Raw genomic sequence first — 25,253 nt, 5'->3', positions numbered from 1 at the left:
AAGAAAATGTATTTTCAGAATTCAATTATGGTCAATAGAATCGCAGCTATTATTCAGAAAGTCAGAAAGGAAATATTCTTTTCCTCACTCTTTACTTTTTCACACTTACATAAACATCCTCAGTAGATACTCTGCTCACAGTAATGCTCTGTGTTGCATTGACCTGTCACATGAAACTACTTTGATTCTAACGTGACTAACTGTAAAAACAAAGTGGTGTCGTAACGCTCTTTGGAGGTGTTGTGATTGACAGGACTTTGTCTTTTGGGACACCATGGCAACGTTTTGCCTGAGACGCAAAACATCTCAGGCAAAAGCTCTCTACTTTAGTGCTGTCTGTTGTAATGAAGAATCATCCATTGAAATCTTCTTTTCATTCCAGAAGAATGTAAATGAGTGTTTACTTAGCTTGATGAATATCAACTAAGGTATAAACTGACATTGTGATTCTATTCTCATTTTATTTAACATTCTCACAGTTATGAAACAGATTGAACTAAGAAGATAAAAGGATTTATTTAGTCTTATTCTGTTGCTCCAATAAATTGCACATTTCTTTCTGACACAAGCAGTCAAGCATTTCTTTCTTACTCCTGAGAGAACTGGTGGAACTTGATCAGTTTCAAGGCTTCTCAGCCAGTCCTAATCTGATTTGACCTGAAAACACTTTACTGATTTGGCCTCTTCCTCACTGAGTGTCAGTATCAGTCCTTATTGGTAAGTTGGAGGTTGATTTACACATTTTCCGGTAAAAGTCGTTCTCCTCTGGGACACAGAGTCCATCAGAACTGCAATATGACAGTTGCTAGTTTTGCTAACATATGATTGTCTGAATCGATGAAAGTGGAACACTGGGGTAATTGGCTATGTCTTTTTTAGAGTATGGTTATATTTTGGTTTCATCTACATCTTTGATGTATTGGACCAAAGTATATTGATACATATCATACCAACAAATCTAGTTTTTATGTATATTCTCATAATAAGTCATCAACATTTTAAACAGTAAAATTGGCAGATTGTCTACTTATCCTCCTCATTGTGTATTTTTTCTAAACTAAACTCTGTTTACATGACTTTAAAGTCACATAAGTTCAGTGCAGCACAATACATATTTTATCCAGTTGTTGCTTTCACATAATAACCAGCAGCAATAATCTACTGTTCATCCACCATTCTACTGTACACGCTGTTTCAGAGAGGTTAGTGGAAACTTGCGCTGCATCAATGACGTTTTTCTTTTCCTCTGCAGCTGCTAAAGTGTTGTAGCTTTTCAGTGGAGATCTCAGAGCGCCTCAGATTTCCTCCAGCTTGATAAGAATAACCAGACTCGGCAGTTGTTCTGATAATGTTCATGGTGTTCAAAATACATTTACACAAATGGACAATCTCATCTTAACGGAGGTGTGTAGCAGATGTTCTTTCCATTCAGAGCCACATCAGCCATAAAAGATTTAAAGCGTCCCTGAAATGCTCCCCTACTGCAACTTCTGAGCTCTATGAATATGAAAGGACCAAGCTGGGCCGCTGAGATCAATGCAACTGAGTTAAAATGATGCTAGCTTTACTTCCTAGCATGAATACACAATATTCATGCTATACAATAAAAAAATAAATATATATATAATTTTCCAAGTTGCTCTAATCCCAATGCACAGACAAATACAGTACTACTTCCACTGGCAGGTTATTTCACTTATAATAATAATCTTTTCCCATGTTATAAGTTCAATAATCTGCCAGTGGAACTAATACTTTTTCATCATTAAGGAATTATTTACTAAAAACAAACTCCTATATCTTAACGGAAAGTTACTTATAAGTTGTTTTGTTTTATTTTAAGTGTACTAAAGTATTTGAACTAGAAACTAAACCAAAAATAATTGGTAAGATTTCGTGTTTTCTCAGTGTTGCAGGGGAATTTTTAATTTAACAAATTACTGACATGGCCAATTTGCATGGGATTAGCAACTGACAAATTCTGCAATTTTTAAAAATGGCACGTGGTCCCTAGGTAGGACTAATTCTAGGGCTAAACTTAAATGCCGTACATAAAGAGGCTGTTACAAAATATTCAAACTCTGCAAAGGGTGAAACAGCAGCTGGTTATAGTGGGTAGTTCTGTTCACACATAGGAGCCTGTTGTCAGGAATGGTTTCTGTTTTACAGTAAAGTAGTTTAAAAAAAAACTAGCTTTTCTTAGTAATATCAGATCATTTCAGTGTGCTGGGTGACATGGCATAGCTAATGGATGGATGGTTTATAACAAGTATCATAAAAGATACTCGTTATAAACCATCCGGATGAATGCAGCATTCATCTGGAACAACAATCATCCTGATCAGTGCATTACCAAAATAATTTATTATCATTAATGTCTTTATTTTGGCCTTTCAACTAACTATTGTAACTGTTCCTGAAGAGCCCTGTGGCTCAAAATAGCTACATAAGATCTCTGTAATCACTTTTATTAATGCATCAAAGTCTTTGTTCTGTGTATTTTTACAGGCAGAGTAACCACTCGTTTCAGTAAACCATGTCCAGCTCCTTGTTGTAAATGTCTAAGTGCAACATTATATGTCTGAAGCAAGTCTGAGTAATGGACATTTAATGTGATCCATTAAGACAGAACATTGCTAAGGTTGTTTTTAGTGTTGCGTTATCCGGGCGGAAACATGACGACAAGCAAAAGACATTTCAATATTCAGGACAGAAACATGGAGTTTTAAGGCTGACCACGAAGAATCATTATCGAAATACACGATTCATTTGCTTTGAGGTTTTTTTTTTTGTTTGTTTGAATACTTTATACAGAATAAAATTCTGTGTTCTTTTTCCACTTAGCTTAATGGAAAAGGTTCCAATTTCCTCAAGCAGCTCTTTGTACAATTGTACCTCTGCCCCTGGAATTGTTGAAAGCAGCAGAACTGTGATCTTGCAGTCCTCCTGTCATCATTTTAAGGATCTGCGGCGCTCAGAGAGCCTCTGAAAGGCAGCTTTGTGACAGAGAGTCTTACTCAGGGAGAAGCAGGAGGAAATGATTTCAGGCTGGGGTCAAAACGAGGCAGAGAAACAGCGAAGTGGAATGTTGCCGTCTCTCACTCGGTCTTTCACAGGGACGCAGAAGGGGGAAAAAAGAACATGAAGGATGCACCATTTGAAGTGTGTGATCTGGTGACTTGGAGCACTTTGATGCAATCATGCTGCTTTCAACTTAGTCCTGGAAGAACACCGAGTCAGGGGGAACAGAGGAGCAGCTCAGGAAGGCTGTGGATTCTGTTGGTCAAACTTCTTTGTCTAATGGTGACATTTAGGAATCTTCTTTGATTCACTCTGATTAGATATGTTAAATAAATATCTGGTGTATGGTACACAAAAGTACAAGTTTCTGTGATGTAAAAATGCTTATTTTTCATATTAATCCTGTAAACTGAAATTAATCACAATAGTTTTGTCCATTTCCCTTTGGGATTATTGAAGTATTTTTATATTGAATTGGAAGGAGAATGATGGACCTTTCTGTGTTTTTGCAGTGTTTTTGTGAATGTTTTCCTTCTAACTGATTTCTTTATTTGATGACATATTGTACAGATTATGATTAGCATTGAAAACCTGAAGTCATTTTTGTGGTCTCAGAATTATTGATGAGCTGTTTCAACAAGGATGATTTCACTTTTATATATCCTGACATTTTTCACACATAAACAACCTGTTAGAGAGCATATATCGATTTTAAAAAGCATGCAGGAACATTAGCTATTATATATCAACTCATCAGATCAGTACCTCATCTTTCAAAGATTAGTAGGACGACGTAGAAACCAGGTCTCAGGTTTAATCAACTCAACAGTTATGGACAAATAATGGAGGTAAAAATTTGATGTATTTTGTAATGACCTGGAATTTTCTATGTTTCCTTTAGTTCCACTGGCAGATTATTTCTCTTCTAAGTGATCTTTTTTTTAATCAATAGTAAGAAATTACTGACTTAAAACAAACTCCTATATCTTTCATAGAAGTTAAAATTAGTTTTGTCTAATTTTGAGTTTACTAAGATAATTGAAACTAGATCAAAAATACCTAGTAAGTTTCTGTGTTTTTGCAGTGTAGGTGAGTTTACACAATAATGAAGTGATGTTCCACAGGAAATCAGCAAATTAATTAATCTGTGAATAAAAAGTCACCAGTATGTACTGTGCAGCGTAAAATTAATCTTATTTGAGGTTTTGCAGGAAATATTGAAACAAGCATGTTTGGACATGTTCAGCCTTCAGAACAGACAAAAGAGAAGAAAATTAGATAAGTTACTAACCAGTAACTTAAAAAAACAAACATTTTTTTTCAAACTGAAACCAACTACTTCCCTGCAGCTGCTTCTATTGCACCAGCATTACAATATTACTAAAACACCAAACATCTGTGGTCTGGGCTTTGACTGGACGAAAACTTTGATTTTCTAAATTGTCAGCCAATCCTTAATGGGTTTACTGGTATGTTATGAGACATGTTGTCTCACTAAAACAAGGCAAAGTTCTCCTTTTATAACTTTATTTCCATTACAAATATTTGCAAATCTTTGTCAATACGCTGCTAATGTTGAACAAATGGAGTTGCAGAGTTTCCATTTAATAAGAAATGGAATGGAAATAATGACATGAATAAGCATGTTGACGCGACATGTCATTAAAAAATGATCCTCCAACTACTTTCTGTTGTCTTCTTCTTCAATCCGGTTGTTGATCATGTGACTCGTGTGATGCAAAAAAAGTGCTTCCATTGCAGTTTTTCTGAAGTAAACCAATTCCAGTATGGCCAAAAAAACAATCGCAGTGCCAAAACTTTTTATCAACAAATGTAATTGGTGTGTTTCCAAGCAAATATATTCTTGAAATGTCAACGTGTGCAATTATATGATCAATAGAAATGCAGCTACATGTGTATAAACATTCCACCCTAAGAAATAAAAGCCCACAGTTACACAAAGCAAGCAGACGGCAGACGTGTTCATTAAGTATGTTTTTCTTCAATCACATTGATATTCTATCTTCATACTTCCTCCAGGCATAATGGCTGTTAATTTTCTTTTTACCTTTTACACAGTCCATTCTGTGCATAACAATATGCAGGTTTATTTTTATTTTTCAGAGGACTGCATTAATAGCCTGTCATGTGGAACATGCAGTTTCAGAAACTGCAGCAGTCCAATGCAAATTCCACTCGTTCTAGCATGAGACAGCCGTTCCTTTAGTGTAAATGAAGCTTCAGAGGCTATGAAGAGCTCCACCACTTCATGGTGTGTAGGTAGCATGCATAAAACATTTGACTTGATATGACTGGAGTTGTGCATATTTAACTCTGTGGGCTAATGGTCTAATTTATTTAGGTTTGCATGTTTAATTTGCGTGCAGGAGACCTGCAGTGTGACCAGCCTGAGCGTTCATGCTCAGCTGGTTTATGTGACACTGGCCTCTGTTTGTGCAGCTTGATCTCACAGTGAGCAGCTTTAATATGCAAGCAGTCCACAATCCCAACCATAGACTGACACATTGTTGAAACAAGCTCTTTCCTGTTTGCCTTTTATCGAATACAGCAACATGCATCATGAAGGCAGGAGCAAAAAGACACACATGATATATTCTGAAGAGACGGTAATCATTTCTGGTTAAAACGAAGAATCCACAAATCCACTTTTTTGGCTTCCGATACCAAAACAGATATCTGAGGGTTAGGATTGGCCGTAACAAAAAAACAGAACTGAACTGAGTTAAAATGTTTCTTTTTTAAAACACAGACAGAAATGTGCTGAATTACAAATTTATTTGATGACTCTGTGGCACACTGCAGCACACTGCTGCAGCAGCACACTACAGCACAAACGTTCACAAGCTAACACTTGTTAGCTTGTGAACATCTTCACAAGCTAACAAACGTAAAAACACAACTGTCAGTGCAATTAGATGTTTATTTGTTTATAGATGTTATTATGATGTAATAAGGATTATAACAGCCAATGCAAACTGAATAATAAAGAAACTCACCTGACTGTCTTGGAAAAACAAGTTAAAAATTAAACTGCAATAAACCTTTCAAAATGTTCAGAAAGTAGAATTAGGAATTCTGCATGTAACGTAAAATAAATAATAAATGCACAAAGCATAGAATTAGACCGAATAGATCTGCCCTCATGGATTGGACACATTTTCTCAGATACTTGATATAGATTTATTTTTCAATATCAGGACTGATACATATATTGGTAGTTAGAATAATTACCTGTTACATTCACAATGAGACCTGAACTCAGAAGAAAAAGAAAACAAGAAAAAAGCAAAAAGAAAAAAATCTGATATTTTCAGCCTCTCATACAAAAAAAAATAAAAATAATGATGATAAAATTACCACTGATCACTACATATATGACATTTTCAGCAAATTCTTTTTAACTTTCCCAAAGTAAATTACCTGTTTTTGGACCACCAATGTTTCATTATTTTTTTTGATTGGTGCAACTTACAAACTCCCTTCTGTCTCTTAGTAACCAGCCCACAGTTAGAAGTACACATCTTTCCCCACAGCTGGCAGCCCGACTCCAACAGTGATGCAGTGATATAGTTCTCATATGAGCATGAAGTGATACTTATTGATAACATTTGGAAGTGTGGACTGGTCAATACGGATGCTGATGAGAACAAAGCATGCAGCAATGGGATGTGCAAGAGTTGCAAAAAGTTACTTGGAGTATTGACACTGTGATTGAAGTATGAAGAGAATCAGGACCAGATTAATAATTTATATAGCCAGTGAATGCACCAAGACATGCAGGTTCATGCAGGCCACCATTCATCTGCCACAAGAAACACTTTACTCCAGTCTGTTATGGTGAACACAGAACTCGATAAACTCGACTTTTCTGTCTGCCAACATTCCAACTATCACCTATAGTCAATTGATATGAATTATGACCGAAATGATGAGGTAGAAAAATGAGCTTCCAATTTATTGTTGTTGGAATCAGGAAGATGAGTCTTGAGGAAGAGTCCATTAAGTTGGGCAAAGCCAATCACAATGCCTCCATTTTTTTTGACACATCCTATTAGGAGGCAACAAGACAATGGGAAGCAGATTTTTCAGTACTTTCTCTTTTGACATACTTGTCTCCCACCAGTGGGACAATTGGACAGAAGCTGAACTCTTATATGATGGGACATTATGACAGACAGAGGAACGTGTTTAAGGGAGGTGACATCCACTTGGACCTGGAAAAACCTTAGGCTCTCCCAGAATCCTGTTGGAAATGTTCCCTCTACAACCAAATGATGAATAAGGAGAAGATGATGGATGCTTTGGTGGATGGATGGATGGATGGATGGATGGATGGACCTCACAATGACATGTTTTTGTATAGTGAAAGTAAATGACAGCTCTCACACTTAGTCATGTCTAGTGGGAAGCCTTATTACTGACGGCCGTTAATTCTCTTGCTCATTTTGACTTTTCAGGTCTTCGATGTGATCGGGTGCTAAAGTTCACTAATACGCATTTTGTTGCCAGAGCTCATGTACAGAAAATAAGCTAGAGTTCAGCCCACAGTGGGGCTGGATGCCAGATGACTTAGAGGCGGTAAAACCCAAAGGAACTTTTCTGAAGCTTCTATTATCATAGTGGCTAATTAGCACTTCAGAGGAAGAGCTGTTTCCATGGTTAGACGGCTTTAACTCAATAGGTTTTAATAAAAATTATGTTCTTTATAAATTCCATAGTCATCTGGGTTCACTGTATATTGACCTAAATTATTTGTTTCTTTTTTTGTAGTTTGGTATTTTTTGTTTAGTGTTTTCTGGAGTCAGTGTTGTGGGTGAGATGTGCTTCATGCATTTTTAATATTTCCGTGTCTGTGCCAACGATTAGACTAGAGCAAGGGTAGGCAACTCCAGGCCTGGAGGGCCGGCCTCCTGTAGCTTCAAGATGCATCTCCACTTCAACATACCTGAGTCAAATAATGAGGTCATTAGCAGGACTCTGGAGAATCTGACTGCACTGAGGAGGTGATTCAGCTGTTGGATTCTTGCGTGTTGGAACAGGGAAACATCTAAGAGTATCAGGACATCGGCCCTCCAGGACCAGGATTACCCACCCCTGGACTAGAGGGAACTCCTGTTTTTATTTCTTATGTTGAAAGAACATTAGTTCAAAAATCAAATTTGAGATAAAACAATTTTATCTCAATTTAATAAATTTGATACAAAACATTTTGAACCAATGTTCCAAAATTTTTATTTTTGAACTGTAATGAGAGATCTACTGGGACTATTTTTACTGAAATCACTGTATAGCACTTTTAAAAGTACTTTTTGCACTTTATTAACAAGCACTTTATTTAGCACTGCACTTTAAGCATAAATTTGCACATCAATAACAATTTGCACACAAGAAGTTTTAATTGTATTTATTGAGTATTTTTAGAGATTAGCATGTAGCCTTTTGTTCTGGGCTCTACACAGCTGCTCCTCATTGACGAGTCAGGTGGTTGTTGCCTGTGGAGGGATGATGATTGTTACTCAGAGCAATGAGCTACTGGTGGGTAAAACTGAGAACATGTGTTGTGCTGAATCTGTTGGGTGTGGAGTGCTAATGTAGAGTGACTCACCTGCCTTCTCTGTGTCCTCTCCAGGGTGTTTGGACAAATACTGCCTGGGGGTCCAGACACCATTTATAGTTTCTGGGAGAGGCCATTGAAAAGTGTGGGGGGAATTGTTTATGGGTTTTGTGGTGTTTCATATGGTGTAATGATAAAACATAAAATATTTATAAAAAGTAAATGGAAATGTTTGTATTTAGTAAAAGGTATTTTATAGAAATAGGAGGAGATTGATGAATTGATTCCCCTGTGAATTTAAGGTGGTTTGGTCCGTCACAGCTGGGACTATTTAAGGCTGCAGTTTCACCTGTGAAGTTGTTGTTGATTTTGTGTGAAGAATAAACCACTGCTGTTTTCCACCTGACTCTGCCTCAAGGTTTTCATCCTCACTGTAAAATCCAACCGCAAAAGGCTGCCTTGTTACATGAACATTGGTTCAAAAATAGAAATTGAGATAAAACCAAAACAGTTATCTTCTTTCCTGAAATGTGTCTTTGCTTCTTTCCTTGTCATTTCTTCTTTCTTTCCTTCTATCCTTTTTTTCTTGCCTTCTTTGTCTTTAATCTCCCTTGTTTCCTATCATCTTGCTTTCCTTTAAAACTCTTATTCTTTATTCCTTTTTTGTTTCCTTCATCCCTCCATGTATTTATTTAATTCCTTCCACAATTTATTCATTGGTTGACTTCTTTCATTCCTTGCTTTATTCCTTTTGTCAGTTGTTTTGTACATATGTAAGTTTGTTCACACAGACGTTTGTTCATCGATTTGATCGTTTCTTCCTTGTTTGTTTACTGGAAAACTTTAGCCTGATTTAATATCAGACAGTTGGAAAAGCAGAGTTCTGTCCCTTTTCTACAGTAAATATAAATATCTGGTTTCAAAATGTAAATTAGATGTTTCTAAAACACCACAGTACATTTAAACCAAATTGATCCCAGCCTTTCCTTTTTAATCAGTTATCACCACCTGATTTGAATTTAAAAACATTTTTGTCCAATGATAAATTACATTTTTAAATTTTAGATTCCCTCTTTTTTTTTTACATCCTCCCCCCTGCAGCTTGAGGACCAACCCATGCTGTTTTGACAGAAGCAATTTGTTCATCAGTCACTCCGACAAATGTCTGCCATGTCTTTTTCTGTCTATTAACACCTCTTTTGCCTGATTGATAATAACCAAACAGTGCAGCATTTTTCCGCGCTGCGTTGGGTAATCAGTGGGGACTGACAGATGACTGGAGGAGGGAAAAAACCACGGAGATGTCTTAGTTAAAGGCCATCATTTGTTTTCCAGGGGGAAAGATGCAAGTGCCAGAAAATGCAGTGACATTTTGAGTCCCATCATTATGAGCATTCAATCAGTTTTTATGGATGTTGCTTTAAAAGAGAATCTTCACATGTTGCTGAGTCTAAGCATGAGCTGTAAAGATAAAATCTTTACTGCGTTTGAGAAGTGAAATCATGTTAGAGATGTTCAGAGGAGGCTTATACTGAGAGCTGATGAGCAGTTAGTGTCTTTTTACATATGGCTCTATTAGCATGACCACTATGTCAGCCTGTGTGCCATTGTACAGCACAACCAATTAACTACGCTACCTTTAGTTGTTAAAAAAAATGCTGTATATATCAAATATGACTTAAAAAAAATTTGAGTTCATAACTGAAATTGGACCTCTGTCTCTTTAAGCCTCCTGCTCTTTCTGAAACTCCTCTTTAACCATTTAACAATGTATTTTTTTCTAGTGGCGTTTCACTGAGACATTGCTCCTGTAATGAGCTCAGCAGGTGAGCAGTTCCACCAGGTGTTTGCTCATTTTAATGTTCAGCAGGTCGTTGCCTCGTACAAGAGTTCCAGTTTTGAGTTTTGTAATCTCAATTTGGTCTTTGTGGACTACCTGGCATGTTTGGGGATTTCTGAGAAATGACTGGTCTCAGTGGAATGAACCACCACATCCTCCCTAATATATCCAATACTGCACTGCATTTGGGTTTTGATGTGCAGCATTAACAGTAGATGATTGTAGCACCATACAGTGAACACCCATCACTTAGAGTCTTTGGTTGGGGAGACTTTTCTGTCATCAATCAGTGAAGTCTCACTCACCTCAGCAACAACCCTAATATCAATGCACCCTAGAAATACACTCCATTCATTGCAACATTTCACATCACCATAGATATTGGTTGGTCTTGCTGCCAGGGATTAATGGAGGCTCTGGGTTGCTACGGTGGCAGAGTCCTGACATGGGTCAGGGGGGCCAGGCGCCTCACATCTCCCCCTGCATCTCTTTGCCATGCTGGATGCTGCTGCTGTGCTTAGCAAGCAGCTGACGACTGCCCTGGGGTGGTGCCTCGTGTCTGTCTGCCTGGGGTTGCTGTGTCCTTCCCGGGTCGAGCCCACCCGTCCTGTGTGTTACAGGCCTTTCACCTTTTACACCACTCTAACAACTGTGCACCTCCAGGTGACAAACTAGCTCACATACAACCACTCAACACAAACACAATAATTAGAGAACACACACATGGACACACAGTATAATCTAAATGGCTGACACTAGAGTCTTGCTTTAATAAAGTCACACAGTTAAGATTCCATTTTGAGTTATTGTTGTTTTAGAAACATGTTATGAAGCAGTGTTCTTGATTTTTCCTGTGAGGGTCTATATGCCCTTAGTCCCTTTCAGTGTTAGACATACATATTTATAATTACCCGTTTCATGTTGGCCTACTTAAATCACACACTCAACCAGCACACTCACCCCAGCAGGCCTTGGCTGTGTTTTCAGGAAAGCACGGCAGATCAATGCATTTTACATCTGCAGTGGCAATGAATTACTTGTGTAGCTCCCCTGTGGTCCCACCTATACCTCTGCAGAGGAACCACACAGCACTGCAGACGAGCCCTACATCTTTGTCCTGGATTTACCAACAATTCAGTTTGGATTTATACCTTCTCAAGGCAAGCACAATTAAAACTGTAATGGTGGAATTACTCACATCCACAGAGTTTTACTTAGTTCTTTATAGATTTATGAAGATGTTCTCTTTTCTTCATTCTTCTCTTCTTAAGATATGAAGTCTTAGCTCTTGGCCAAATGATGGCTATCTGTACATGTACTGTCAGCTGTCAGTAAAACCATATTGAGCAGGAAGAAGGTCAGTGTCAGCTGTAACAGCAGTGGTAGTGGTGAGGGCAGACAAGCCTGCAGCGAAGCACTTTACATAGATTCCATTAACAGCCAGTTTTATTTGTCCTGCTAACAGCAGAAAATGCTGAAAGCAATAGAAAACTCAGTTGGTTCCCCTTGAACAAGCTCCCAGCCCACCTCAAACACCATCCACTCCCTCTCTCCACCCCTCTCTCCCATATAAAGATGAGTAATGTGTGCAACATACGCAGCCACTGGAGGAATATATTATCCCCCCGGCCCGGGTGGCAATGATAAATGTCCAAGACCAACTCAGTGCACAGTCACCGAGGCAGCTCTGTAGAGCTGAGAGAGTTCAGAGTGAGAGGCACAGAGACAGTGTGGGAGAGACAACGAGAAAAGCATTTAAAGCACAACGTTTTATTTTCCTTTAAATGGACTCCTCAATGACGGGACTGGAGCATGGCAACCTGAGCCCACCCAGGACTCATAATAAAACACCAAACCAGCCTGTAGCAAACATCTGTAAATTCATGTCAGTTTGCATGCTTTCAGCTTCTCTGGTTTTGAACCTCGTCGTACCAGGGATGGAAGAGCTTGATTTATTGAGGTCAGATCCAAACTACTCCTCTGAAAGAGGCTCTAATTTACTCTAATTGCATTCAGACCAATTTTCCTTTGGTAGACAATGCACAATTACCCAAAGTTGGTCCTTCTGATCCAAATAAACGCAGCTCATGTAAGGCTGTATAATTAGCACAAATGTGAAACTGGTTTGAACAATATTCACGTTGAATCACGTCCAGCTTTAGCTCAGGAGTTAAAAAACGAAGGTAGAAAGTGCAGTTTCTGACTAAAGAGATTTAGAATCAACTGAATGCCTAAATCTAAGAAAGTAATAAAAATAAAAACACTGATGTATAAATGGATGTTTTCAAAAGATTTAGGTTTTTATGTAGCACTCAGAAAATAATGTAATAAGGATGCAATTTAGTGATATTCAGGGTGGATTTAAATAGACTTTAAAAGGCTGTTAGTTTATAAATCACTGAACGGCTCAGCACCACAATACAGTAAAGATCTGTTGTTGTATCAACCTACCAGACCTCTCAGGTCTTCTGGTTCTGGTCTTCTCTGCATCCTCAGAACCAGAACCAAACGTGGAGAAGCAGCTTTCAGCTTCTATGCACCACAAATCTGGAATGACATTCCAGAAAACCACAAACCTGCTGAAACACAGAGGACTAAAAACCCACCTGTTTAGAGTTGCTTTTGAAAGATCATAAATGGAACTTTGAATGTAATATTTGACGTGTATTTCTGATTTTGATGACAACACTCAACAAAATGTAATTTTTATTGGTATGTTGATTTTATGACTTTGTATTTTTTGTTTTTATTATGTAAAGCACTTTGAACTGCCTTGTGCTATACAAATAAACTTAAACCATGTCTGTTATTTTCATTCACAAGCGACATGTTGGTGAAATTAAATGTTTGATGTTTTAGTAAATGAGAGCTAACTGTGCCTGGTCTTTATGTCTTCTTCTTTGTTGGACTGAATTAGGCTGAGTAGACTTCCTTATCCTCTCTGTCTCTCTTAGCATGTGACTCTACTGATGCACTCCAACCAAAGAAATAGGCACAAGCAGTCAGTTTGCCTGTTTGTTTGATGGAAAGCTAGATAATAGTTTTGTTTGAGCCCACAGATGCCTGCAGCAACCATCAGATGCCGATCTGTTAGAGGCTATGACAATTTAATGGCACTGCTCTTGTTTTATGTGCATCTGCCTTTTCAAGGTTGTTCCTGCTGCCCACCCTGTTCCGCGGGGGCTTGTTCTAATGTGGAACTGAATGACAAACAGGAAGTTATTGACACCACTGTGCTGGCCAGCCTCTGTAATTAGCAGGCATTGGTTAAAGCGGGGTAAATCGGCCCGGGGCTCTGACCTCAGATCCTCCCAAGGCTTACCATTAGCACCCATCAACCCATCCCCCCTACCATTACACCCCAACCTCTGACTCTGCCATTTTGGTTACAGGTGAGGAGTTGAGGAATAGAGGCAGGGCTTTACTAAGCCAGGGGCAACAACTCAGAGTACAGCAGACATTCATAACCTCTCTGTGGGTTGCTCAGGACTTCTTGGCCTTAGTTTTTATTCTGTAGAAAAGGAGAATTATGTACTCTTCCTGCCTCGTGGCAAATCATCCTTTGATGATTTGTGCCAGACCTACTGAGGTGCTTCATGTGTATTACAGCAAACAAATATTTTTGCACCATCACCAACAGGAAGAAGGATTAATATTTTGTATGCACATAGAAGATCTAATTTAAGACCAATAGACACAGTCCAGGGAAATTATTTTTTTTGTTCTTGTTGAATTTTGTGGTACTTTCTGTATGAGAGAGTGTTGAAAACAATCGGTTCATTTTTGTTTTCATAAATCCAATCTGTGTTTGAAATAATTTATTTCCAGCATACAATTATCAAGTTCGAGTTTAATGTGTTGGTGTAATTCAGTTTGAAAGCAAGAGATGATCAAATGCAGCAAAGACTAATTTCACAAATTGAATCTGAACAAACACAAAGCAGATGTTAGCTTTAGCATCATTAGCGGCTAACCTTTTAACCATTTGTGGTTTTCTATTTGTGCTTACTGATGTTTCATGTACTGTGTATGGCAATTTCTCTTTTCTAGCACAGTGGTGAACCAGATAATTCCATCCACTGTAAAAAAAGACATTAGCTTGACACAGTCTGACTGCTGGAGCTGCAGTGTCCACAGAAAAATAAATTCAAGATGGTGGAAAAAAGAGAGGAAAAGCAATATTTTATAGTATGCAGATGTCCTCAGGGACATAGACTTTATTTTTTGGAGACATGTCCTGTAGTCTGATGAAACAAAAAGTGAAGTGTCAAAATGACAATTTTCACATTTGGAAGACAAAGAGGGAAACTTAAGCATGGCGTCTTCATCAGTTAGCTGAACTGGTGAACCTCAACTAGTGATTCAGTGTCAGACTAAATGGAATTTGTTCTCTTGTTTGTCATCAACCACCAAAATCTATAAGAAAGATTGTTTTAGAAATAAACACCTGTTTCTTTCCAGTGAAATTGCAAATTATAACCAGCAAATATTAAAGCTCGGTTTCCTCATTTTGGATATTTCATACTAACAGCTCCCAACCTCTGCTTTCGATTTACAATTTTCACTGGCAGAGACTTCCATCCTAAATGACATTTGAGAGATTTCTGAGCTGGCAGAGCCGTGGCGAATGAATTTGTTCAGGAGTTGGTTTCAGGTAAAACCAAAACTTGCTGTAGTGCAGTGAGACCAGGCATCAGAAGGACTGCTCTGATGTTCCTTCCCTTTCAACCCTGCAGTTCAAAGAGTGAGGTGAAAAAAAGTTACAACAAATACCAAATATTGAGTGAATTCTTGGTAAAAATGCTAGTGCCTCCTTTGCTCTCAGATTTGGTACAAACACTTTTCACTTGGAAGTATTTTTTCCTTCCATACTCTGATAAAAAATTCTCTCATGTTTTGAAGATACCAGATACATATTTGCTAATCATCCTGCTTAATCACAACCAGAGAGTTTCATAAACAAGGTTTTCATCTGCCATAATTGCCATATTCCCAGTGCATTACACAAATAACAAATGGAGCAGAGAGAACAGACTGATGTAAGGATTACAGGGTTTAAACCATGATGTGCTCATCAGGATTTGTTGGAGGAACTCAAAGTATATTTCTAACACCATCTGTCCTTTAAGGTACTGGATACTTAAGTTCCTGTTAGATTCAACAAAATGTCAAAATCATTAATCATCAGATTTTTCCTATATTTTCAATGGACTGGTTTATTTATCACTGACTACCAACACATCAGATATTAGCAATACCGAACATTAAATATATGATGTTGAAACCAAAGTTTAGTGTTACTGACTAGCTTTTCTTGCTTGAGGTCATTAGAGCTACTAAAATCATTTCTACGGATTACACAATTAGAAGATTATTTAGATCATTTAGATAATGTATTCTTAAAATTCAGAATTTCTGTTTTTTACTACTTGGTAGAATTGCCTTTTAAACTGAAAATGTTTCATTTTTCACTATAGTTTGCTGGAATTTTGGCCAGTTCCTGGTGGGACTGGAGGCCCACGCACCTTTTCAACTGAGACTGAGATCCAGTTGTGATGGATCAACATTTTTGTCCTTAAACCCCTTTGTATTTTATGGTGCTTTGTCACATTGTTCAATTGGAATTGTTGTTTCTCTCTAAACTTTAACTTCCTGCTGATTTCTTGACATATTGCTTCAATATTTCCATAATATAAGATGAGGGAGAAACTCCCTTTCTATTTGATTCATGTTTTGGTTGAATTTTTTGTTACAACTTTATCTATTGTTTCTCCATGCTGCCATCTACTTAGTGAAGTGCACCGGTCCCTCCTGCAGCAACAAAGCCCCAAACCAGAGTGCTTCACTCTCACTTCAACAGGCAGGAGCATCAAATTAAATGTGTGAGACTCAAAATGGATGTCTCCTTCAAATGCTGAGTAATGCTATTTTAATCATGGGGTTCTGATAAGATGCAACATTGTGTGTGATTCTATCCATTTTATTTAAGAACAAATGTTGGGGTGTTTTAATTTATTCCTCATCAGAAAAATTACATGTCTTACAATCTGCATTTGTCTAAATATGTTGTAGATGCTTGTAGTTTGTTATATTAATGTGTAAATAAAGCAATAATAAAACCTTCGCAAAAAACTAACAGCAACCCAAAAATATATAGTTATAATAATAATAGTTTCTTTTTACAAACTTAGAATATACCTCACTTTAAGTAAATTGTGAACACAATCTTGGCCAATTAACTTCTAAATGTAGTAACCTTGTTTTTTTTTTTAGTCTTTTTCTGATCTGTGATTTCTTCTCCTCAGATATTCATGATGAGAATGGATTAAAGCCCGTCATGGTTTACATCCATGGAGGCTCTTATCTGGAGGGAACCGGCAACATGATCGATGGCAGCATCCTGGCGAGCTACGGGAACGTAATCGTCATCACAATCAACTACCGGCTTGGAGTTCTGGGTGAGTCCACCAGTTAGACTTTAACTGCACCAATTCAGACACATTCAACAACGAGTCGACGTTTGATCCTACCTAAACCACAGTGGCATTGTTTGTAAGGAGGAGTTAAATAAGAACCATTCAGGTTTATTTAAACTGGAATACTTAGTGTTTTATGGGCAGTTTCAGAGGCTTTTTGTTTCTCTACAGTCAATGAGATATTTCAGTTCATTTCAGTTTATTTTGATTAAAATATTCAAATATACTCACCTTAAAGCCAAAGTTTAAAACAACAAACACTCTCCATGATCTACCTGAACATCATTCATTTCATTTTACCTTTAAACAATGTTACCTCCTTATAAATTTAAGTTCTCATATCAAAGGTCTTTGCTAAACTAATAGAATATTTTATTAATTATGAACAAAGAATGTGAACTGCTCACATCTGTACCACAGATCCTTATTTTATGTTTGTTTTCAATTTTTTTATATATTTTTTTGTTCTTCTATTCTTAAATTCATTCTGATATTTCGGATTTCTAACAGCCTGTAGATACAGTGAGAAAACAAATATTAGTCAGTGGATTATTATAATTGTTTTGTAATAAACTGAATATTGAAATGCAAGTCTGTCAGTTACTGAACAGTGGATTCATCATAATTTAAGAGCTTTATCATTCCTATTTGCCTGTCTACAGTTTATCTAGGTGCAATGTGTTGCCATCAGTATGTGATTTATGGACAAAAACAATGTGAGGTATTATGCAACCTTTGGTTGTGTTTTTGTTTTGTGTAATACTTAAATACATCTAGATATTTTGAATATATTTCTTCCAGATTTCTGGTGAGCCTATTCAAATCTGTTTCAAATTTGGGTCCAATTTCAAGAGGCCTCAAATGGTTTCAAATTCAAAAATAAAATGCAATGTGGCCACATTTCTTGAAACCATTATATGCACATATAAACATGATGAGAATGTCCAGTCATCGTATTGCTCAAAAAGCTTCTGGTGTGACATGTGACCCCAGAACAACATCAATCCTGTGAAGGTGCTGGTGACAGAAAAGCAGAGTTATTAATAATTTCTCCTCTGTAAATGTTTCCCATGTTGCCTTTCTGCACTTCATGCTGCTGCCTCACATAAACAGGAGCAGCTGACGCTCTGGAGACTCCCACACAATATGTGCATGCAAAATCTGCTTTGCTCTTGCTATTCCACTTATACGTGGGTACTGCTCCAGTCTATCTCTGTGGGAGTCAGTCTACTCTGGCTCCACTTGATATAAATTTTGTGAGTGTAACAGGGAGAAGCCCTGTGTTCATTTCCATAGTAAGGAAACCACTCAGAAGCCCCTCACGCAAAGATAAAAGTTACATTTTTTGTTCAGTTGACAAGACAAATGTATTCTTGCATTCAGTGCCAAAGCAACAGGTCCTCTGCAGCAATGAATGCTTTTCTTCCCTTCAACTATAATACTAGTACACATACATTCTGTTTATCTGCATTGTTTCCTTCTTGAAATTATTTATCTGTGATTCCTTCACTGTATGAATTCACTTCATTGTCTCTTGAAGTCAAGCTGCAACTCATCCAAATGCACATGCCTCTGCAGCGCCGGCGCTCTGCTTACCATTCGTTATAAGGCTGAGCTGTCTGCACCAGTCACTATATTTAGTTGCAGGAGAGCCAGGGGGGAAAGGTGTGCAATGCAAAGAGGGAGGAAAAGATATGAGGAAGAAGAGAAAGAAAGAGAGAGAGGAAATGCAGATGAGTATCTTACATCAAAACAAAAGAGGGGGATGGGAGCAAAGACAGACAAAATGGAGAGGAATCAACTGGACTCGTGACAGTTTTGATGCAACATTTTTCACGTGGCTCTGTCTGAAGTTATTGTTCTAGTGTCAGAAGAGTGGCAAACCTTGTATCTATATTAGATGCTGGTCTTCTGAGCAATACTGTTGAGCTTTGCCAAATCATTTACAGAGCATCTTAATTGTGTTTGCTGAAATGATGGATTTCACACACACAACCTCAGCTGTAATGAGGTTCTTTTTTTGTGCTGGTAAGATCTGGTAATAACCCAAATCAATCAGAACTCCTTTGACCTCAATTCCATTATGAAATCCATTTGGTCTCCTCACTCTGTTCTTCCGTCGGTGTGGCAGAGTGGTTCACTAAGACATCCAGCACAATACTTTGGAGGAAAAGACAAAGTTATGAGGGGTGTTGTCTCAGATTGATCACAGTGTCCTTCTGTACTGGTCAAGCATGTCCCTGCATGTTATAGGTCTGATTTAAGGTTTAATATCTTACCTGAAGTAGATAACTCACTTCTTTATCCTGGTGGATGAAGCTGAAGCCAGTTAGAAAAGTCTGAAACCTAACTGGACTTCTACGGCCTAAAACAAATCAGTTTGAGCTGTCCCTTGTCTCAGTTCATATTTGTGATTTTATGAACAGAATGTCAAAGTTTAGTTATGAAAAGGAGGATGACAGGCTTTGGAGGTGATACCATATGGTTCACCTGCAAAGCCTGGCAGCCAAAGACTAAGTCATTGGAGGTAGAGACGATTTTCTGAAGCCGGAGACGTGACATGAAGAAGGTAGATGGCTTCCTGCAGCCTTGAGTGATGGGTAGATATACTGGCCCCTGACCTGCTGTAGTTTCTCCATTGCTGTCAAGCTGAAGGAATAAAGTGAAGTGGCCCGCTCAAATTCAAACCTTCACCTATGAAGAAGAACCAGAGAACCTATCAACTCGCAGTAGCTGTGTCTCCATTAACCACAGAATTGTTCAATTTGAAATTGAAAAAAAAATTGCTTAATGGGAACAAGTCAAATTTGAAGAAACTCGTTTTTTTAAAAAAACGTTTTTGAGCAAGGATGAGGTGGTTTGTCATCCATATTGCAATAGATGTATTTTGCAAAACTGTGCTGGAAACACGTTTTTCACATCACACAAAATCAACAGCCGGATGTTACTTCTGGTGAAAACGTCGACAAAGAAAACAGGAAGTAGTAGGAGGATGATGGTGTGCTTTTGTTTTCAGAGCTCTCAGTGTTCATAAAAGTCGTGTCATTGACTGAATTATGAATATGTCTCATGTGACTGTTTACATGAATCGCTGCCATGACTTTTAATGACTTATTGTGTAAACAAGTGTATTTATGTGTTATTTTAATTCAATTTCTTATTCAATGGAAACAACACAAAACTGTGTTTTTTCAACAGTAGCAGAATATAGACAAACATTTGCACACATCTGTAATGGAAACACAGCTAGTGTGTCTCTTTTGAGGTTTTTCTGAGCTTGAAGCCTGACTGTGGTTAAACATGCTGTCAAATACAAGTTCTTTCTCCAAGTAAGTAGGAAATAAGGACTTCAAGAGCTGGAAACTTGCAATCTGCTTTTGACAGTAGTAGCTTTAGTCAAGATAAAAGTTGACAGTCAGTGCTCTGGATGTGTCCAAAGTCATTCTGTTAGCAGTCTGATTCCTCAGCTGAACTGGTGGATCCAGCATAAACAAAATGAGCTGGACGGCTCCTAAGAGTAAGAAAGTTCTTATGAACATCAGCAAACACAGCAGTTTCCTGACCCAATAAAAATGTGTGGCTGTTGCTATGATTCAGATGATTCAAATAGACGTCTCCAGCTGCTGCTGGGGTGATCGTAGCCTCACCGAGGCCTGGCACGCTAAATGTGTGAACAGCATGACGCCGAACTAAAGCAGGCATCGCACGTTAAGGGCAAGTGAGTTCTGCAGGACAATCAGCTTGTAACTGTGTCAGCGCTGGCAGGGAGAGGGAGGACTGCAGGAAATCATGGGACACTCTTTGGCCTTCTCCACTTTGACCTCACACATGGAGCCAGATGGCCGTCAGTGGCTGCATCACTTCCACCCTTTTCCTTTAGATCGCATACAGAATCTGTGTGGAGCCAATGATACAACTGTGCTACTGCAGTACAAGCCAAGGGGGGGCTTGCAAATGCATTCATACTTAGAAAACTTCTTCACATGGTGTCATGTTCTAACCACATAGTTCAATACAATTTAGAAGGATTTTAGATGATAGTGCATTCAATTCTTAAGTTGATGCGCTCTTACAATGTATTTCTTCTTGCCATATTTCCATAAAATAAAGAGTAATGTAGTAATTACTTGTTAACGGATTGTGAGCTGGGAACAGGTTTTTCAAAGGGTTTGGTTTGTTTAACAGTGCAGTGTGAAAGAAAACTGCACCAGCTGAAAATGGAGCAAATGTTTTGGTTCCCAATCTAACTGAGTCCACCGGACTCACCCTGACCTGAAACACCCTAACTCTGCTTTATGCGGCTCCACGTCTTCTTGTCTGTTGTCTTCCTGGCCTTCATGATGCTGGTTGATCTCTAATATTTGGTAAACATTTTCTGAGACCAAAAACAGGACATCTGTAATCCAAGTTTTTTACTTCCTTTTTGCTGATCTGTAAGTATACAACCCCACAGTGAAGTAGAGGGTCTTTGGCATTCTCATGTTTACAAAATGTGTTATGAAGAGAGACGTGTCAACATCAGCCGAGGGTGTTTTTAAAGCTAAACCTGCTTCTGAGGTAGTCTGGGGAACCATCGTCCTGTATCAGACAAACACAGGCAGACAGATTCACCAGGTAAAAACAATAGCATCTAAGCTGTTGTGACTGGCAATATTAAGGGAGAGACAGTCGGGTCTTGCATGGTTACCCTCAGGCTATATTGCACTGAAGTAGCAGCTCTGTGTAAAGAGTTTGGATTTGATCATAGAGAGATGGTCTTCAGGAGGTAACCAGTGTTATTTTGGTTCACTTGCTTTTTTACTTTTACAGATTGATTTTTTTATTAGACAACTTTCTAAATCAGATATAAAGTTTGTGTTTATTTGTTTTTTTTGTTTATTTTTCCTAGAACAGTAAGAAGCTTGCAGGCTTCATGCAAAGCTGGACAAATACTGATCTAACTCTCTTTCTAAACTGCACTAGTAGAGCAGTGGTCCCCAACCACCGGGCCGCGGACCGGTACCGGTCCACGGACCAATTGGTACCGGGCCGCGCAAGAAATAATGAACTACTTCCAGATCTTTTATTATGAAAATCCTAAACCGGATTTTACCGGTTACGTCTTGCGCGTCAAAATTGAGCCAACTTGCAGCAGAATGAGTAACAAAACAACATCAGAGTGCAGTGAACCCGCTGATCTCTGCAATTCGGGCACGGGAATCCGCTTTCAGTTCATATTAAAATTATTATTTTACAGTACAGTAGTTATTTGTAAAAATAAATGTTAAAAAATTGTTTATACAGTACTTTTTATTTGTTAAACAAATGTTTGGTCCTGTAAAAGGTTTTGTTCTTTGGTTTCAATGTATTATGGAATATTTCATTGTATAATAATTGTAAAAAAAATAAAGGTTACTACTTTGCAGATTTCGCCTATCGCGGGTTCTTTTTGGAACGTAACCGCCGCGAAAAACGAGGGGGTTAGACGCCCCCTGCCCCGGACTCGATACTTACGACGCGCACGCCCCCCACTCCTGGTCCGCAGCAAAATTGCGAAGGGCTGACCGGTCCGCTCGACTAAAAAGGTTTAGTAGAGCATCTGTGTGTGAAATACTGTATATGGTCTGTTTCTGGGGTTTTGTGTGATCACCCACATAGGCATCCCGGGTGGGTGGGGGCGTCCGGATCTCCCCCAATCTTGGAAAAGTCTAGAATTGACTGTTTATTGTCCCCCCCAATAATGAGATGGGATTTACGCCTTTGATCAACACCATGTGCTGTATGAACAGGAACTGGAATGGACTTGATTAGTTTTTAACATGTTTTGTAGAAACTAAAATCAGAAAAGAGTGGTGTGATTTTATAAACCTGCCCAAATTACCCCAAGATGAATGCAATGCAACAAAATATCTTCACAAGTTCTTAAATGACTTGTGAAGTCACTTAAAGATCATAAATTTGTTAATATCAAATTATGCACTGCTTTATGTTTGCATTTATCATAAAATCACAATACAACCCATTCAAAGTTGTGGTAGTAATGTGAAAAAACATCTGGGAGATTTTTTTAAATGCCCCCAAAAGTGTTAAATATTATGATGTCATTTGTTTTCAAATTGCCATGAAATCTCACATGTTTTCTGCCCATATTTTTGCCCATATAAATCTACTGCCATAGTCAAAGACTTGATGTCAGAATGGTTCCAAGAGTCCACTCGGACTTTCGCCATTCTTCTTCCCCTATAGCCTACTGCTAGACTTGTGTGGAGACTTCATGCCCCATACTCGTACTTAGCGCCACTTATAGGAGTGGGGGAGTAAAAACAGCATTGGGCCATTCTTTTTTCTCTTTCTCAGTTTTGTATGAACATTTCTAGAAATCCACAACCCGTGTGAATGGAGCCTTGTTGTTTTCCACCTACTAAAGAATGACATACTTTGTCCTAATTCAAGACTTTGACAACATCAAACTGAATTGCATAAAACTGACAGATAGGCAGCAAACATGTTCTTTATTGTGAGCCCATTTAGAGACAAAGGAAGCAACATTTTTAAACATGTTTTTTATTTTCATGTCAAGAAAAAAACCCTGAATTTATCAAAACATCTCCATAAAAGACAGAGGAAAGAAGCAGAGTTGAAAAGGAAGAAAAGGTTCTGCTGATTAGCACCGACGCAGCAGGACACATTGACTAAAACACACACAGAGCAACATTTGTCATGCAAATGACTGTTTTGCCAAAGCGACAGATGACTGTGTGCACCCTCCTCCCTTTGCCCTCGTCATGTTTCTGGCCAAGACAAACTGCGTGTTCCGCTGGGTCTTTTTTTTCTCCTTCTCAATCTTTCTGGCGGCACAATGTGAGCTGCAGCTGCAGCCCTCTGCCTTTCGGTGTCACGTCAGAAGACATCGCCTCATGGTCTGACTCACAGCTGTGCTGAATAACTGACCACTGGCCGGAGTCACACAGCATTTCTCTATCTTTATCTTCAAACGCTGCCATACATGACGCTCTGCAGGGAATATCAGATTGGTGACGGCCTCCTTCAGCCCTGGCTGTCCTTGCAGAGAGGGAGGACTTTTTCAGAAGATTCAATAAAATATGGATTTAATAGCAGTACAAAACATTAACATCAATCATGTTAATGTTTTGCGAGAAAACATTAGTGCTGTCAATCGATTAAAAAATGTAATCAGATTAATCACACTCTAGCACTGTGATTAATCACGATTAATCACCATGCTTACCTTTGGTAGCTTGAAATATAAAAATGCACATTTTAACCCTTGTGAGATTCTAACATTCTGTTTACTCCCCTTGTCCTACGGGTCAAAAATGACCCGCCATAACAAAAGCCCTAAAATAAAGCAGATTAATTGCATTTTAAATCCAAAATCTATTTTGCATGATGAAACAATCTGATGTTTATCAATTCAGCTCAATTTAATAAACTCTTTATCATGTATTTTTGTTACACAATTCTAAAAGACGATCAACTGTATTACACACTTTTTTCTTTTTACCACAAACCAAGTGTTGTAACAATTTCTTTTTTACACAGTAAAAGTTTATTATTGTAATTATACAAATGTGAAGTTATTACTTCTGAATTAATTATACTGAAAGGGGAAAAAAAGTCAATAATTAGAAACTTTTTTGTCAACAGTTCATTCCTTTATATTTTTTTAGGAAGTGAATTATAAAAATACCTCTCGTAACACAACAAAACAAAATGTAGCTTGATTTTGTGAACAATTTAACATTAGCTCTTATGTTGTGTCTCATATTTATATAAGATGTTCAACACAAGAACATGTTCTGCTCAACATAAGATGTTGAACTCATAAGATGTTATGTTGAACATCTTCAACATAAGTCAAAGAACATCCTGTCCTTCCCACCCCACATTGAACTTAAGTTGAAGAACATCTCCATGAGATGGAGATGTTCTTCAACTTATAAAGATGCTTTCATGATGAACATCTTCAACATAAGACAAAGAACATCCTGTCCTTCCCACCCCACAATGAACTTAAGATGAAAATCATCCCACGTTAAACACAAAATGTTCAGCATAAGATGTTCAAGAAAATCCTCATAGTGTGAAGATGTTCTTCACCATATGAAGATGCTGCTACGTTGAACATCTTCAGCAAAAGAATTTGTTCAACATAAGATGTTCAACTTCTCATGCTGAAGATCCCATGTTGGGCAGTATGTGCAAACATACAACATAGCACCTGTTAGTGAAACGTCTACTCATGGCATCAGCAAGAAACCAACCAGATTCAGCTTACCTTCATATCCTCTACACCTTATTTATGTCTGAGATTGTTTTCTGTTGTGTTTGGGAACTTGTG

At 38.1% G+C, this 25,253-nt stretch overlaps 1 protein-coding gene across 1 annotated transcript in view; it reads left to right on the top strand.

The window, feature by feature from the left end:
- The window catches only part of nlgn4xa (neuroligin 4 X-linked a), a 90,392-nt gene that overhangs the window by 19,799 nt on the left and 45,340 nt on the right, over positions 1-25,253 (top strand). The window contains exon 3 of the mRNA XM_028011466.1: positions 16,742-16,894. Within this exon, the coding sequence (XP_027867267.1) occupies positions 16,742-16,894 (153 nt within the window). The remainder of the gene's footprint in view (positions 1-16,741; positions 16,895-25,253) is intronic.

The sequence above is a fragment of the Xiphophorus couchianus genome, chromosome 24 (assembly GCF_001444195.1).
Source record: "Xiphophorus couchianus chromosome 24, X_couchianus-1.0, whole genome shotgun sequence".
Taxonomy (NCBI): Eukaryota; Metazoa; Chordata; class Actinopteri; order Cyprinodontiformes; family Poeciliidae; genus Xiphophorus; species Xiphophorus couchianus.
The sequence above is the reverse complement of the archived record's forward strand: the minus strand, read 5'-3'. Positions and strand labels throughout refer to the sequence as shown.